We start from the raw sequence: 16742 nt of genomic DNA, 5'->3' as shown, positions 1-16742 counted from the left end.
GCATACTGGGATTCAGCGGCTGTCAACAGTTTGCCACATTTACTTTGTGTGTATGTGTGTGTGTGTATGTGTATCCACCTCCTTTTTTCCCTCAACCATTTGTTAGCCTCAGATGATACCTTCCTCCTAAATACTTCAATATCTGTCTCCTAAAAACAAGGACATTCTCCTATGTTACCAAAATAAAATGACCACACTGAAAATTTGACACCAATGCTATTATCTAATATATTGTCCATATTCAGTTTCCCCGGTTGTCCCAATAATGTCCTTTCCAGCTTTTTTTAAAAACCCAGGATCTAATTGGGAAACCACACTGTGCATTTAGGTGGTCATGGCTCCTTAGCCTTCCTTAATCTAGAGCGCTGCCCCGGTCTTTATATTTTGTTTTATTGTATCTTTTTGGTCTTTCATGCTGTGACAACTTTGAAGAGTCAAGGCTGGCTTTTTCAGCATGTCTCTTGATTTGGATTTGGCCGTTTTCCTCTTTGCGTTTAATTCTGCATTTTTAAGCAGGATATTATACTACACAGATGACGTGATGTGATGAAAATAGTGTTTTCACATATTGAGGTATACGGGGAAGCCATTCTGGTTTAACCCTGATTCGGCCTACAACTTATTTTTCCCAGAGCAGCCTGATTTATGGCCCGCCACACATGCGTTGTACATCTGCTTCAAACATTTTCCCAAAGCAAAGAATGCGCCCTTTAAAGATAGGGATGGGGGGCCGGCCGGGGGGGCGTAGTGGTTAAGTTCACGTGCTTTGCTTCAGTGGCCTGGGGTCAGTGGGCCTGGAGTCCGGGCTCGGACCTACACACCAGTCATCAAGTCACGCTGTGGTGGCATCCCACATACAAAATAGAGGAAGATTGCCACAGATGTTAGCTCAGGGACAATCTTCCTCAAGCAAAAAGAGAAGGATTGGCAACAGATGTTAGCTCAGGGACACTCTTCCTCACCAAAAAAAAAAGATAGAGACAGATGTCTCTCTTTCTCTTTCTCTCTGATGCCAATACCAGTACTTCTTTGATGATAAGCTTTTCTTCCCAGAGAACCGAGGTCAAGTGGACCTGCTGTGTATGTGCTAAACTGCAGCAAAACATCTCCTTGTGACTTTGGGGGAAAAAAAATTGTATTCCTATTATGCTTAATGTATGTTCTTTGTTCTGAAATGGTATATAATCGCGCTGTAAACCACACTTCCCCGGAGTGCTTTCTTCCCTGGGGAAGAGAACACATCTGGGCTTGCCCTCAACATTAGCCCATTAAATATCTCTCTTATCTGTAGATGGGTTGATTATTTGTGTCGACACATGCCTTCTTGCGTTATATCGGGAGTCAACACAGTGTCTCTTGTCCCATTGTCTGGTAAGTTTGATTGTGTGGTTCAGGTGATTTCTGCCAGAAGTCTCCCTTTTTCCTCTTGTGAATGAGTAACCTGTGGATGCTCTGAGACTGTGTAAATATGCTGTTCCCAAAGAACCTTTCACCCAGTCATTGAGAATTTAATAATGACTCTTGCCTGAATCACTTACTTCTTGGTGCAAATGGAGTGATTTTCTAATTTCATTATCCTTTCAGCATTTATTAGTTGGCGTTTTTCTGTGAAGAACTTCCCTCTCTTGTTTAATTTAATTTTTTGTCAGTATGGACTAATGTTTTTTTTTATTCATTGAGTTATTGTAACCAAGGGAAAAGGGGCTTATTCTGCTTGCCGTAATCCAGTGCCAATCAATTGCAAACAAGCCAGTGGTTGCAAAAGGAAAGTTTATACGACTAGCTAGCATAATTGGAAGATGGCGGACTAGTGTCCTAAAGAACCATCTTAAAATTATACAGAATTTAAGGCAGTTGTATAGGGGAAATGGGCAGGGAAGGAGGGGGTTTAGGGATGTTGACCATCTGTTGTGACGAACTTCAAGGTGCCACATTATCTCTTTCTTCTGTCATTCTTGATGGGTACCAATGCAGAGTTTTTCTTTCTGGAGGTCGTCATGTTCCTGGGGAACTCAGAGAATAAGGTTATCATCTTATCACAGCTGGGAGTTATACGTAAGCAAGAGTCACAGAACTAGCAGAGCATGTATTTTGCAAAAGTGAGAGGTGCTTAATCATCGAGGCTACGTGCAGGCAGGATTACATTCTTAGAAACTAGTGAGTCAGGATCATAGTTACAATATTGCTTCCTTTCCTTAAGATGGCTTCCCTCATGCTAACTTAAGATCTAGCTGTTACGTTACCATCCTGTACCTTGTGGAAATTAATAAAAGAAACCTTAACCAAATTGGAGTCGGGAAGGCCTGTAGGGGGAGCCCTCACACCCTGTCACACATGGTCAATTACACAAACCAGGAAGAGGCTCAGCTGTCCTTCTGGACGGAAATACAACTACACTAAGAAGGAAGATTTATCTCCCCATCCAGCAACAGCCCAGCCAAGGAGAAGCCGTTGCCACCCTGAACTGCTCCTTTCCCCTAATGGACTTTCCTTTAGAACAGCCCCTCTCTACTCCTGCTTTTTCTCTATAAAGCCGCTTCCGTTCTTTCTTATCTGAATCTGCCTATGGTTTGCCGTAGCATGCACATCTCGAATTGCAATTCTTTGGGCTATTCCCGAATAAACTCGTTTTGAAATAAAATAACAGGCAAATTTGCTTTTTAAGTTGACAATGTGAAAACCTATATATGTATGGCAGAGGTAGCATTGCAAACCAGGAGAAAAGGTTGGACTATGCCATCAATGATGGTGAGCTGGTTATTCATATGGAAAAAAAATTGGATTCCTACCCTAAGTGGACTAGGGGGGGCAATGTGAAAAAGAAAAGCTGTTAAACTGCTGGTAGTGAATAGGTACAAACACTTGGGAGAAGAAATTTGGCAATATTTAGTAAAGTGGAACATGTGCACACCCTGCTACTCAGGCACGCTGCAGGTGGTGCAAACCCTGCAGAAACTGGCAGCTACGGGTGCGGAGAAACCATAGGTGGCCCCGAAGGAGACACCTATGGGAACGAGAGCAGCAGTGCGTGTGTGCGCAAGCGCGTGCGTGTTGGCACAATGCTGCTAATAACTTAAATGGCCGTCGGTTACTGAATGGGTAAAGTGTGCTTTATTCCTACAACGGAGCACGAAACTGAAGAAAAACAAGGAAAAGGATGTATCTAATATTACAGGGAAAAATCGAGTTGCAGAAGCACATTAAGGTGCAGTTTATGGGGAGATGTGGAATAAAATAGAAGGGTGGGGACAGTTTGGCGGGCCCGCCCGTCCACCTGCGCTCCAGGACCTGGCGACTCTCCCACCTGCCAGGGTCAGCGTCCAGGCGGCGCCGGCGCAGTGGGCGGGGGCGGGGCGCTCGGCGGGGACGCGCGCGTCGGCGGCCCTCCCTGCTGCGCAGGCGCGGCCGAGAGCTCCGCGGGCGGGGCGGGGCGAGGCCAGGCGGGGCGGGGCCTGACGCCGCGGCTCTGCGCTCCAGTGTCCGCCAGGCGCGGCCGGAGGGGGCAGGGCGACCCGGAAGGGCTCGCTGCAGGGCCGCCTGTCTCCCCAGGACAGGAGAACTCGCTGTCCGGCTGGCATCCTCCCCAGGCGACTGCGGCCAGCATGGGCCGGAAGGTGACAGTGGCCACTTGCGCACTGAACCAGTGGGCCCTGGACTTCGAGGGCAATTTGCAAAGGATTTTAAAGAGTGAGTCTGGGGGCGGCCGGGGACGGACAGGAGGAGGGGCGGAGGTCCACTCTTGCTCGTGACGCACACGCAGCCTTGCTGTGCAGAAACTCTCGCAGCGGGGGCCTGGGGACAGGTAAGACAATAGGATAATGACACGCCTGTGTGAGTGCCCAGGTCCTCCTCTCGAAAGGGGGGCGGGGTTTACAGTGCCTGGGGACACGTGGTATGTGCACGTAGTATTTTAGAAAAGCCTGGCCGGTGGAGGTGGAGAGGGGAGGGCTGGGGCCTACCTGTCCCTGAATATTTCTGGGGTCCCCAGTGGCATATTTAGAGCTGAGCTGCCCATCCTCGGAAGTGTTTAAGGGGAGAGAATGGCCAGCCCCTGGGAAGGAGGTTGTGAAGAAGTGTCCTACAGTGCTGGTCTCTGGGGCCTGAAGACCTTCGTGGTTGGTGGACATTTGGAGAATTCCACCCAAAGAGGGAAGTGGAATAAGGGGTAAGCCCGTGAGCTTAGAGACTAGGGAGTGGTGGTGTGGGCTCCCCATATAGTTATCGCTTGCACTGGCTCACTTTCGAGAGTGAAAGTTTGCACTATTCATTTGCACTATTCCTATTTACCCCTCAAGTGGGGCCCCCCTGGGCAGCCCTGCAAGTGTGGCCACCCCACGTTGTCTTGTCACGAGCAGCTTCCTGCAAGAGGGTTTTCCAAGAGCAGGAATGGAAAAACAGGATGATTCAAGTGAGGGCATCTTATCTGCCATGTGCCTTGGACTTTCATCCTTTTTATTTTTTTCATATCAACCTGCTTTCCTTTCGTCAGAGCTCAGAGCAAATCTAGTTGGGGTGAAGAGAGGTGGTCTCGGGTGGCCCCAGCTGAGCCTCCCCTCCGCTGGCCTGTCCTCCCCAGAGTCCGCTTGGAAGCTGCTGCCCAAACCCGGAGGTGGATGGTGCCTGGGGCTGCTGCCACTGCAAGTCCCGCCTTCTCCCTGCACGGGGTCTTCCATGTCTGCTTGTTAATAAACTGCCAGGCTGTGACTTCTTTCTCCTCCTCTGGGGTGCTAAGGGCCTTGCCTGCTTCTCGTTTCTTGCAGGTGTAAGCAGGGTCTGGAGATCACGGAGCGCTTTCTTTTCTTGTTTGGTTTTTTATCATACCTACCGCAGCCTTTGACCAAGTTGTAGGTGCTGAAATTGACCTTTTCTTTCTCTGTGTGTGTAGGTATTGAAATTGCCAAACACAAAGGAGCGAGATACAGGCTTGGACCCGAACTGGAGATATGGTGAGAGCAGAACGCACAAACACCCCAGGGTGGGCAGGTAGAGGTGTCTGTGTCAGCTCCCCTCGGCCTAAGGGGCAAGGAAGGCGGGGGCTGATACTGAGCACTCCGGATATGCGGGTCCATTTAGGAAACCATCGGTGTGTGGGCCTGCTTCGCACCATCAGACAAGAGCAGGCCCAGCAAGGCTGGGTGATCCTAGATCCCTGTGCCGAGTAACCAGGGGAGCTGAGTTCTACCGGGCCACGGCTGATTTCAAAGCTGGGCTGCTTCTGTTTTACCACCACCCTTCCCAGGTCATCAGGTTCACATCTGGCCGTGAACTGTCTGTCTCAGCATCTTTCCATAAGCGAGTGTAGGTGATCCCTTCCGCTCTGCCTTTTTGCAATAATCGGGAAAGCTGATTCCTTGATTCTCCTCTTGTCTCTTATTCAAAAACAATCAGTTTGTTGCCGCGCTGTGAGTCTCGTACGAGCTATGGTCCTGTTCTGACTTCGGGTCAGCTGCCCTGTGGGCTTCTATTCCTGTTTCTCTTTGTGGCTCCTGCCCAGTCGTGGAATCTGAAGTCTCTCCTCCGTCCGTGCCCCCTGCCTCGGTTCATTCTTGTTTCTGCACTTAGTGTTTGCACACACGGCCTTCTCTCGGGCGTTTTTGTATTAGTCGTTGGAGCAGCTTTCTCTGTCCTTTCCAGTTCATTTTCCTCGGTAGGTTGATTTCTCTTCCTGGAATCCTGACTTCATCTTGGGCTGTGTCTCCCATAGTATCCAAGAGCATCGACACCCCTCCGTTAGTTTGTTCCTTAAGAAGTTCCCCGCCTAACTGCCAGGACCCTGGGAGCCTGGGTGCCCAAGATCGGGCAGCTTTAGTGACCTTTGCTCCTGACTTCCTGCTTGGTCTCTCTGTTCTGTCCCCCACTCTGGAGGGGCTGCAGTCACCAGCCCAGTCCTCCTGGCATAATCGCTGTCCAGACACTTCCAGGGTAGGGCCTCATTCCTTTCTTTGCCCTCTTCTTCACCCCGCCAGCCCGCCGATCCCGGGATGGTATATCTGTGTGAAGCAGGAGTGAGGGCCCAGCTGAGCTGGGCTCCAGATGGTTTAGGGTGTGCTGAGCAGGCTCTCATTTGCCATCTGCAGCAGTTTACAGAGAGGAAACTGAGGCGGGAGAGGAGCCACGTCCTTCGCTGAGCACACCCTCTTCCTGTCCCTGCCGGTGCAAGTCCAGCTCCCACCCCAGAAGGGGCACCTGGGAGGAGAATGAGGGGCCACTGCCCCTAGAGCGGCTGGCTCATGGATCCACAGGTCCTCCCCTGGAGAGGCCAGCTGTTTTATTTGAGCCAGTTTTGTAGGCTTTGTAGATGGAGGGCTGCCACCCAAAATGGGCCCCGGCACTTCCTGATCAGCCCTGGTTGTAAAATGCCCTTGCGCTTGCTGGGCAGCTGCAGGGGTGAGAGCTCGGTGGATGGCTGGGCATCAGGCAGCAAGGGGTCTGGCGTTGCAATGCTGTTTGGTGTCACATGCGGCCTGGGCGCTGCCAGGGAGTGAAAACTCGTGAAACAGGAGTCTGTCTGCTGGAGAGGAGAGGACCTCCAGGTCTCCATCCCTCACGGGGCATCTCCTTGACCCCATTTTCATATGAGAACCAGAGCCACAGGCCGAGAGGAATGCTTTCCAGGCATGAAGAATGGCAAATGTCAGTTTGGGGGTTTCTGTTTGTGTGGGCAAAGTTTGTTCAGCATTTGAAACGTCACTTCTCGGCTGCTGCGCTGTAGGAAGGAAGACTTGTGAAAGATTTGAAAGTGGTTTACAAGTGCTCTGCGTTTTATTATGGGAACCTCCATCCTAAGAGATTGCTCTCAACCCAGTGTTCACATTTTATGACATCCCTGAGCGTTGTGTGAGTTTTCTGGGGCTGCTGTGACAAAGTCCCACAAGCTGGGTGGTTTAAAACAGCGGGAATTTACTCTGTCACAGTTCAGGAGGCCAGAAGTCCAAAATCAGGGTGTCGACAGGGCCCTGCTTCCTCCGAAGGCTCTGGGGGAGATGCTTCCTGCCTCTTCCTGCTTCCAGCTCCCAGTCCCTGGGCTTGTGGCCGCCTCCCTCCAGTCACTGCCTCCCTCTTCACAAGGCCGTCCCTCTTCTCCGTGTCTTCGCCTCCTTCTGTCTCTGATAAGGACGCTTGTCACTGGACTTAGGGCCCACCCAGATAGCCCAGGATCATCTCATCTCGAGATCCTTAATTTAATTACGTCTGTGAGGAACTTCTTTCCGCATGAGGTCACATTGACCAGTTCTGGAGGTTAGGACATAGACATCCCTTTTTGGGGGATGCCATTCAGCCCCCTGCAAACATCCAGAGGAGGAAGCTCAGGGGCGGCTGTGCAAGTGGTGTTTTGAATGGTTGTTAATGACATTCCTTGCCTGAAGAATGTTTTCCTGTGGGTCTAGCTTTGTTTCTTTCACATCCTTTTCTGTTAGATCAGTGTGGTTTTGGCCACGTTAAAGGTTATAAAAAAGAAAAAGTCTAAGAGCAGACACTTCTTGACAAGAGAGAGGATTTCTCCCAGTAACTTAAAACTAAGAGAAATGGACAGGGGCCCAGTGCTTCTTAATTTCCAATAAAATGCATGGCTTTTTGTAGCTGTGGTTGTAACTCTGGCTGCACAGTAGGATCACGCTAGAGGCTTTAAAAAGATAGCAATGCCTGGGTTGCACCCCTGCATGCTCTAACTCGAGTGACCCGTAGGCCCCCGCCCCCACCCTGGCCCGGGCTCACCTGGTAGGTTCTGGGCCTCACCTGCCTGCTCTCTCCCCTCCGCAGTGGCTACGGATGTTGGGATCATTATTACGAGTCGGACACTCTCTTGCATTCGCTCCAAGTCCTGGCTGCCCTGTTGGAATCTCCAGTCACTCAGGATATCATCTGTGACGTGGGAATGTAAGTGGCCACATGAGCATGTGACAAGGCAAGCTCCTCGCTTCAGGGATGTGGCATCTGCACGTCTCAAAAGCTACCAAAGGCCTTATGTTGAGAAGTGGGTTTTGTTCCTTCCCCAGCCCCACACACGCCTAATCCCGCCAGTGGAGGCAGCTCTGGGAAGCAGTTTTTGTCTGTTCTTCCAGAAGCTCCTGTGCACGTGTGAACACACTTTGCGCAAGTGGGAGCATAGTGTTCACTCTGTCATGTGTATAGCACTTTCTTCACTTAATGCAAAGTCTTGGGTTGGTTCCATGTCACTGTATATTGACATGCTGATCATATGGTTCCAGATGGTGCAGGTTCCATATCGTGTATGTTCCATAGGTGTAGGTTCCGTACGTGTAGGACCATATGGTGTAGGTTCCGTAGGTATAGATCCATAGGTGTAGGTTCCGTAGGTGTAGGTCCATATGGTGTAGGTTCCATAGGTATAGATCCATAGGTGTAGGTTCCGTAGGTGTAGGTCCATATGGTGTAGGTTCCATAGGTATAGATCCATAGGTGTAGGTTCCGTAGGTGTAGGTCCATATGGTGTAGGTTCCATAGGTATAGATCCATAGGTGTAGGTCCATATGGTGTAGGCTCCATAGATATAGATCTATAGGTATAGGTTCCTTAGGTGTAGGTCCATTTGGTGTAGGTTCTATAGGTGTAGATCCATAGGTCTAGGTTCTGTAGGTGTAGGAGTATATAGTGTAGGTTCCACAGATGTATGATCCATAGGTATAGGTCCATATGGTATAGATTTCATAGATGTAGGTATATAGGTATAGATCCATATGATGTAGGTTCCATAGGTGTAGATCCATATGGTGTAGGTCCATATAGTGTAGGTTCCATAGGTGTAGATCTTTATGGTGTAGGTTTCATAGACGTAGATCCATATGGTGTAGGTTTCATGGGTGTAGGTCCATATGGTATAGGTTCCATGGGTATAGGTATATAGCTGTAAGTCCATATGATGTAGGTTCCATAGGTGTAGATCCATATGGTGTAGGTTTTATAGGTGTAGGTCCATATGGTGTAGGTTCCATAGGTGTAGGTATATAGACGTAGGTCCATATGGTGTAGGTTCTATAGGTAAAGGTCCATACGGTGTAGGTGTAGGTTCCGTAGGTGTAGGTACATAGGTGTACGTATATATGGTATAGGTTCCATAGATGTAGGTTCCATATGGTGTAGGTCCATGTGGTGTAGGTACATAGATGTAGGTATATATGGTATAGGTTCCATAGGTGTAGGTTCCATATGGTGTAGGTTCATGTGGTGAAGGTCCATGTGGTGTAGGTTCATGTGGTGAAGGTCCATGTGGTGTAGGTCCATAGGTGTAGATCCATATGGTGTAGGTTCCATAGGTGTAGGTATATATGGTATAGGTTCCTATAGGTGTGGGTTCCATATGGTGTAGGTTCATGTGGTGAAGGTCCATGTGGTGTGGGTCCATATGGTGTAGGTTCTATCGGTCTAAGCACACAGGTGTAGGTATATATGGTATAGGTCCATATGGTGTAGGTTCTATAGGTATAAGCACATAGGTGTAGGTGCATATGGTGTAGGTTCCATACGTGTGGGTTCCATATGGTGTAGGTTCAGGTGGTGAAGTTCCATATGGTAAAGGTCCATATGGTGTAGGTTCTGTAGGTGTAAGCACGTAAGTGTGGGTATATATGGTGTAGGTCCATGTGTAGGTTGCATAGGTATAGGTACATAGGTGTAGGTGTATATGGTATAGGTTCCATAGATAATAGGTTCCATGTGGTGTAGGTTCGTGTGGTGAAGGTCCGTGTCGTGTAGGTTGCATAGGTGCAGGTCATATGGGTAGGACTCTAGCCCGGTGCTATTCTAGTGTGTGTCTGATCCATACTGGGCAAAACCAAAGCCCACTGATGGACTCGTGTGTTGTTTCTGTTTACTTCTTGAGTTCTGTCGTGTCTGATGTGAATACTGCCACCGTTGCCGTCTTTTTCTCAGCATCTGCCTCTCGCGTGTTCTCCCACTTCGTTTTCAGCCTCGCTGTGACGCCTGCTTGGTAGCGTCTCTCTTCAGCAGCCCGTTGATGGGCTTTTTCATCCAACTTGTTCCCATTTATGATGATTCATGATATGCAGACTGTGTTCATTTCCTGTCGCTACTGTGACAAATTACCACAAATACAAAACACACGTCGTTTGTCTTTTGTTTCCAGAGGTCACTGTCTAAAATGAGTCAGCAAGGCTGGTTCCCTCTGGAGGCTCTTGGAGGAGAATCTGTTTCCTGCTTTTCCCAGCTTCTGGAGGCTGCTGCATTCCTTGGCTTGTGGCCCCTTCCTCCACGTTCAAAGCCAGCAACGCGTCACTCCACCCCTGCTTCCATCGGCACATCTCCTTCTCTGACTCCCCCTCTTTCTTCGTATAAGGACCCTTATGATTATATTGGGCGGCCCCGGATAGTCCAGGATACTCTTCCCATCGTGAGATCTGTAACTTAGTTATCACATCTACAAAGTCCCTTTTGCCATGTAAAGTTCCAGGAATTAGGACGTGGACAGCACTGGGGGGCCATTATTCAGCCCACCAGATGAACTGATTCTGATCACTTTATTAAGTTTCCTAGTCATCCGGTTTTCTTTCTTTTATTGTCTTTTTTTGTTTTGTTTTGTTTTCTTTGCTCCACTTTTCTCTGCTGGCTTTGAATTTATAATCCCATTTTTATTTTTCTAGTTTTCACCCTTAAAGTGTTAGCAATCATATTTGAAGATATTTTTCTTCTGAAATGTAGCGTTTATCTGGATCTGTAATTTCCATTGAACAAAACAACAATTATATCGTGATGTCATTGATATCTGCCACCTGGAATTGTCTTTCCAAGTTATCCTCCAGGAAAAAGGCACCCAGTCACGTTCCAGGCCTCTGTGGTTGGAGGCACGTTACCCTTAGCTCTGATCACGAGGGCTAGCTCTTACAAACAAAGTAAAGAAAATCTTAGAGTGATGGATAGTTAAAAAAAAAAAAAAAAACTATCTTATTTATTTGCTTTCATTACTTACGGAGTTGAACACTTTTTCTGTTTGTTGGTCATTTGTGGCACTGTTGCCTTGTTCTTTTGCCTATAATTGAAGTGTTTGTGTCTAATTTAAGAGTTCTTTAACTATGAAAGATACTGTTGGTTTGCCAACTGGCTCCCATAGATGGAAGGCAAAGAGCGATGGAAGAAATAGTAACCGAGCAAAAAGGGGCTCGTTCTGCTTGCTGCAATCCAGTCCCAATTAATTGCAAACAAGCCAGTGGTTGAGAAAGGAAAGTTTATACGATCAGCTAGCGTAATCGGAAGATGACAGACAAGTGTCCTAAAAAACCGTCTTAAAACGATACAGAATCTTGAGGCATTCATATAGGGGAAATGGATAGGGAAGGAGGGGGTTTAGGGATATGGATCATCCAGTGTGACGAACTTCAAGGCACCTCATTCTCTCTTTCTTCTGTCATCCGTGACGGGTACCAATGCAGAGTTTTTCTTTCTGGAGGTCGTCGTGTTCCTGGACTCAGAGAGCAAGGTTATCGTCTTATCACAGCTGGGAGATATACGTAAGCAAGAGTCACAGAACTAGCAGAGCATGTATTTTGCAAAAGCAAGAGGTGCTTAAGCATTGAGGCTGCATGCAGGCCAGAGTGCCTTCTTAGAAACTAGTGAGTCAGGGTCATAGTTACAATATTGCTTTCTTTCCCCAAGATGGCTTCCCTCATGCTAACTTAAGGTCTAGCTGTTACAGAAAGAGGCAGGCCACCCCAGATTGGCAGGTGGCAGGTTTAATAAGGCAGGGGACTTACGTAGGAGGCTTGTCTTGGGCGAATGCAAGATGAGTAGGTCTCTGCATCTGCGTGCCAGCATCCTAAAAGTTGACAGAAAGGCCTTACCTGGGTACAGTCACGTCTACTGTCCAGATAGTCTCAACAACACATCACTATCTCAAGGCTGTGCCCTTTGGGCATCTTCTAGCACGGGGAAGACAAGCAGAACACACATTCCAAGGACAGGGGCGGGGGTGAGGAGCCTCCGGTTGCCTGGGACCCAGCTGGAGGGTCAGCTGGTGGTCACGTTCTCTCCGTGACCTCCTCCCACAGATGTCAGCCTGTTCCCACATAGGGTAAAAATACTTTTCCTTGTACGTCGTTTGCTATTTCATTTTGGTTATGTTTTAAGCTTTAAATTTTTGTAGTGCTTTTTACTTGTTAGAGAGGCTGACTCCAGTTAGAGATCAGATATTCACTGTGAGTCTCTGTTTTATTTAAAATACATGTTTACCTCCTGCTCTGTACACGTTTCGTATGATGTGAACACAGCGTGTTTTGGTTTGGCTCCGGTGAGGAATAGAAACTGTAATGATGTGAGTGGTTCATGTGGCTTTCTGTGTCTGAGGGGGGTGGTGGCCCCGTTGCGTCCTGCCCTTTCATCCCCATTGGGAGGAAGAACCAAGGTCAGCGTGACTTGGCCAGTGCAAAGCTGGGATTGGACCCCCGGCCACCTGACTTGAAAGCCCACACTTTTAACAGAGCGGTGAGCGGATCCGTTAGCGCCTGGGCCTGTGGAACCAGCAGTGCCCAGGCCAATTGCTGCTGCCCCGCAGCCTGCATTCTAGAAGGGGCTCAGGTCAGGAGGGGTGCTCTGAAGGAGGACTGGGAAGGCGCAGGGGCTAGTGTAGGGGGCCAGTAGGGGATGGAGAGATGACACGGTGGCAGGACGTGAGCAAAGGAGGAAGGCAGCCACTGGAAGGTCTGAGAACATTCCGGGAGGAGAGGGAAGAACGCTGAGCAGGGAATGACTTTGTGCTCATTTTAGGAGATTCTGTCCCGTTTTAGAGTCTATGCCGTGGCAGAAATGGAACGTTTCGGCTTGTTGTTAACTTTGATTTGAGGAAGCTACAGAGGAGCCCTCTGATCCTCTTAAAGGACCCGAGGAGGCACTGAAATAGAGGCACGATTGTGCTGTTTGCAGACAAGTGTGTGTGTCCCTCTCTCTGCAGGCCCGTGATGCACCGGAACGTCCGCTACAATTGCAGGGTGATATTTCTCAACAGGTAGGTGGCCTCCAGGAGCAGAGTGACCAGTGTGCCAGGCTCTGGGGGACCGTGGACACTTGTGCTCGTGTCCTGGGACATGGTCCCTGGGAGCCGTGTGCTGGGAGGTCTCTTCCAGAAATACCAGGTCCTTAGAGAGGGCCGATGCGACTCAAGTGGCACTGCTCCTGGTCCCTGCCACCACTGACACCTTCAGGTCTTAGAAAGGGGCTGGGGGGTTGGGGACACACGGTCCTGTTGCCAAGAGGTCAGTCGAGGGAGGGTGGGCTTGTAATGTCCCCTCGCAGACCCTGGACATCAGCTGACCACACAGTGCACACCTGCTGGGTCTGAGCCACTCTAGCATCGTCGACCGTCAGCGCTGGACGGCCCCGCGGGCTGCTCCTTGTTCCCGGGCCCGTTTGTCTCAGAAGCAGTCTTGTTCCCCTACCTGTAGGAGGATCCTGCTCATCAGACCCAAAATGGCCTTGGCAAATGAAGGCAACTACCGAGAGCTGCGCTGGTTCACCCCGTGGTCCAGGACTCGGTGAGTCACGGTCATGAGGTGTGACCACTCCTTGAGTGTTTATGAAGCATCTTTGCTGTATGTCACCTTGGTGCAGATGGTGGGGGGTACACAAGAATTCAAGGCATAGTCCCTGCCTCCTGGTACCTGTCATTTGGATAGGGCTATTTTGATGCTGCCAGTTAAATTATAGCCAGTGTATCACAGATCACATAAAACTCTCACTCGTCAGTCACCCATCACCAGTCATTTTAAGTGCAGTATCACTTACATCTTGTGTGATCCTGTGTATCAGGGTTTCTTAGCTCCAGCCCAGCTGCTTTGGGGCTGGATCATCCTTGTAGGGGGCTGTCCTGTGCATGGAAGGGTGTGGAGCAGCACCCCTGGCCTCCCCAGTGAGATCCGTGACAACCAAAAATGTCTCCAGGCTTCTCGAAATGTCCCCTGGGGGCAACATCATCCCTGGGTGAGAAGCCCTGCCCTGTATTCTTGTGACAGTTGTTCCTGTTCATTGTTGCTGCTATTGTGAATGGAATCTTTCACGTTATGTTTTTAAATGGTTAATCGTTTTGTGTTGGAAAGCTTTACATTTTTGCTTGTTGCTTTTGAAATGGACCGCCTTACTGTATTCCCTTACCGTATTCTCTCTCTGGGAGTTATTCTATTGATTTTCTTCGTTTTTTTTCCCAAGTAGAAATTATATAAGATACCACTAATTTTACTTCCCCTTTTCGATATTGACATCTCAGTTCATTTTCCTAACAACTTTTGTTGGCCAGCATTTCTAGAGCAACATTCTAGATAATTTCTAGAACAAACGTCTCTGATAATCGGCGTTTTTGTCTTTTTCCTGACTTTACCTGGAAACCTTTTCCTGTTTTTGCGTTTGGTTTCAGATTTATATCCATCTCTAAGTATTTTTACTTTGGGGTTTTAAAATTAATTGAGAATGGATGTTGAATTTGTCAAATATCTTAGCAACGTTGAGATGAATATAGAGTAAATCTCTGTGTGTCTAGAATAAACTCCAGATGGATGCAGTACCTTACACTTTGTTTCAGTTTGCTAATATCTATTCAGAATTTTCCTCTCTTTTCCAGATTTAGGTTCCAGTATTATGCTAGTTTTTAAAAAAAAAATTAAAAAAATTTTCCTGTGCTCTGAACACTTTATTGTAGGGATGATGTATCAAATAACAATATGGCTACAATTCTCTTTAAAACTTAGGAATGATGTATCAAATACTTTTAAATTTTTATTGAGGTATAAATAACATGCAATAAAATATGCAGATTTTAGTGTTTTGTTTTTGACAAACGTGTGCCTTTGTGCGATCACCACCCTGAAGAAGAGACATTTCCATCACCCCAAAGTCCTCTCTGCCCCTTGCCAGTGGATCCCCTCCCCCAGGATTAGTTTTGTCTTTTCTTAGATTTTATACAAATGGAGTCATATGTGTACATTCTTTCTTAACTGGTTTCTTTTGCTTAATGTGAGGCTTTTGAAATTCACCCAGTAGTTTGTCCTTTGTATGGTACAAATAGTTTGCTCTTTTATATAATAATGCGGTTTTAAAAGTCCTAGATAATTCCATAAGCTTGCTAACAAAACAACCCCCCCCCCCACTGTGCCCCCTACCCGTCTCCGAGCCCTGCTCCCCTGGAGCCGCCGTTCTCCATTTTTCGCCCTTCTCCCCTAACTTCTGAGTTTTGCTTCCATATTTCTAAATAACATGCATCTGTTGCCATATTGTGGCTTCCTTCTCTGGAAGAACAGGATTGAGCACACACAGCCCCCACCTCCAGTCTCTGTCCACTGCCCCTTCCTAATATGGACATGCTAGGTTTTCTGGTTACATCACACCTCAGGCTGTTTTCTGAGTCTGCGAAGTTTGCCCTTCCTCCTGCCAGAGTCAACGACACTTCACGTTCTCCTTGCCCTCTGTCTCTGGTGTCTACACTGACTCACTGACACTCCTCCCATCCCACAGGGCAGACGGTCAGTCCCGCCCTCCTGCCCCAGTCTGTCCCCGGGCCTGCCGAGCAGCTGTCATCCCCTTCCCGTCCCAGTTCCCTAGGACTCCTCTGCCCTCTCCCCTGGGTTTGATCAGCCTCCGGGATTGACTGTCTTTCTTTGTCAGTCACTCATTTGCTGGAACACAGCTTCCAGTACCTTTCTACCGTTCTCCACCACCAAGCAATTAACTCAGTTCTGACACTGTTGTCCTGGAGAGAGCGTCAGATCCCACAGGTTAAGAGGGTCCCACAGGTTAAGGCTCAGTCCTACAAGACAACCCCTCTGCCCACTTCAGACGCCAGTTGCATCCAGGCTGTCACCTTGTTGACACAAATAATCCATAATCAATCTATAAATCAAAATTGAGGTGAGTGTATGATGAGCCAGATCTGAGAACTAGCCTGGGGCCTTTGGAAAGAAGGGCACTGAAGAAGTGGGGTGTACAGAGCGGTTATACGCCGTCTTGGAACAAAGAGCGTACTTCACATATGATAGGAATGTCCCTTTTACAGTCGTCATGAGATGCTTAGCTGTCAGCAGATCAGTGGTTAGCAGGTCAGTGGTCACAAGGTGAGCACAGCAGGTTGGTAATTAATCCTTAGTTCCCTGGAAGAGATGCTTATCCTTAAAGAAATACTGATATGGGGGGAAGCTGCATCCCTATCTTTAAGGGCATCATTCTTGTCTTTGGGACACAGTGAATGTTTAAAGCAGATGTGCAATGCATACTCAACACGCCACATCAGGAACTTTTGGAAAAACAAGGTCAGGCTGAATTAGTTTTAACCCAAATGGCTTCCTTGTACACTCCAGTATATCCTATTGCTTGTCACTTATTTATCAACTTGTAATTCTGACCGACTGGTTATAGATCGGAGGTTACCACGACCCCCACCTTGAGTTCCATTAATTTACTAGAGCAGCTCACGGAGCTCAGAGAAACATTTTACTCACTGGATTACTAGTTTATTATAAAATAGTGTAACTCAGGAGCAGCCAGATGCAAGAGGCACCCAGGGCAAGGTGTGGGGAAGGGATGTGGAGCTTCCGTGCTTTCTGAGCGCACCCTCGCCTAATCTCCACGAGTTCACCAACCTTGAGGCTCTCTGGACCTCGTCCTTTTGGGTTTTTATGGAGGCTTCGTTACATAGCCGTGACTGACTAAAGCATTGTCTGTTAGTGATTAATTCAACCTCCAGTCCTCTCTCCTCCCTGGAGTGGGGGGGTAGGGTGGACTGAAAGTTCCAA

The 16742-nt window shown here is 48.2% G+C and overlaps 1 protein-coding gene across 4 annotated transcripts in view; it reads left to right on the top strand.

The window, feature by feature from the left end:
• The first annotated feature begins 3467 nt into the window (after positions 1-3467).
• The window catches only part of NADSYN1 (NAD synthetase 1), a 41565-nt gene continuing 28290 nt past the window's right edge, over positions 3468-16742 (top strand). For 2 of the 4 annotated variants that reach the window (XM_058526169.1, XM_058526167.1), the window contains exons 1-5: positions 3470-3687; positions 4886-4946; positions 7762-7878; positions 12920-12973; positions 13410-13499. In XM_058526169.1, coding sequence (XP_058382152.1) covers positions 3603-3687; positions 4886-4946; positions 7762-7878; positions 12920-12973; positions 13410-13499 — 407 coding nt within the window. In that variant the 5' untranslated portion in view covers positions 3470-3602. Of the gene's footprint in view, positions 3688-4885; positions 4947-7761; positions 7879-12919; positions 12974-13409; positions 13500-16742 lie in introns of all 4 variants that reach the window. The other 2 variants (XM_058526168.1, XM_058526170.1) reach the window with 2 other exon arrangements.

This window comes from Diceros bicornis, chromosome 31 (genome assembly GCF_020826845.1).
Source record: "Diceros bicornis minor isolate mBicDic1 chromosome 31, mDicBic1.mat.cur, whole genome shotgun sequence".
In the NCBI taxonomy this organism is placed as follows: Eukaryota; Metazoa; Chordata; class Mammalia; order Perissodactyla; family Rhinocerotidae; genus Diceros; species Diceros bicornis.
Note: the sequence above shows the minus strand (reverse complement) of the source record. Positions and strands in the feature narration are given on the sequence as shown.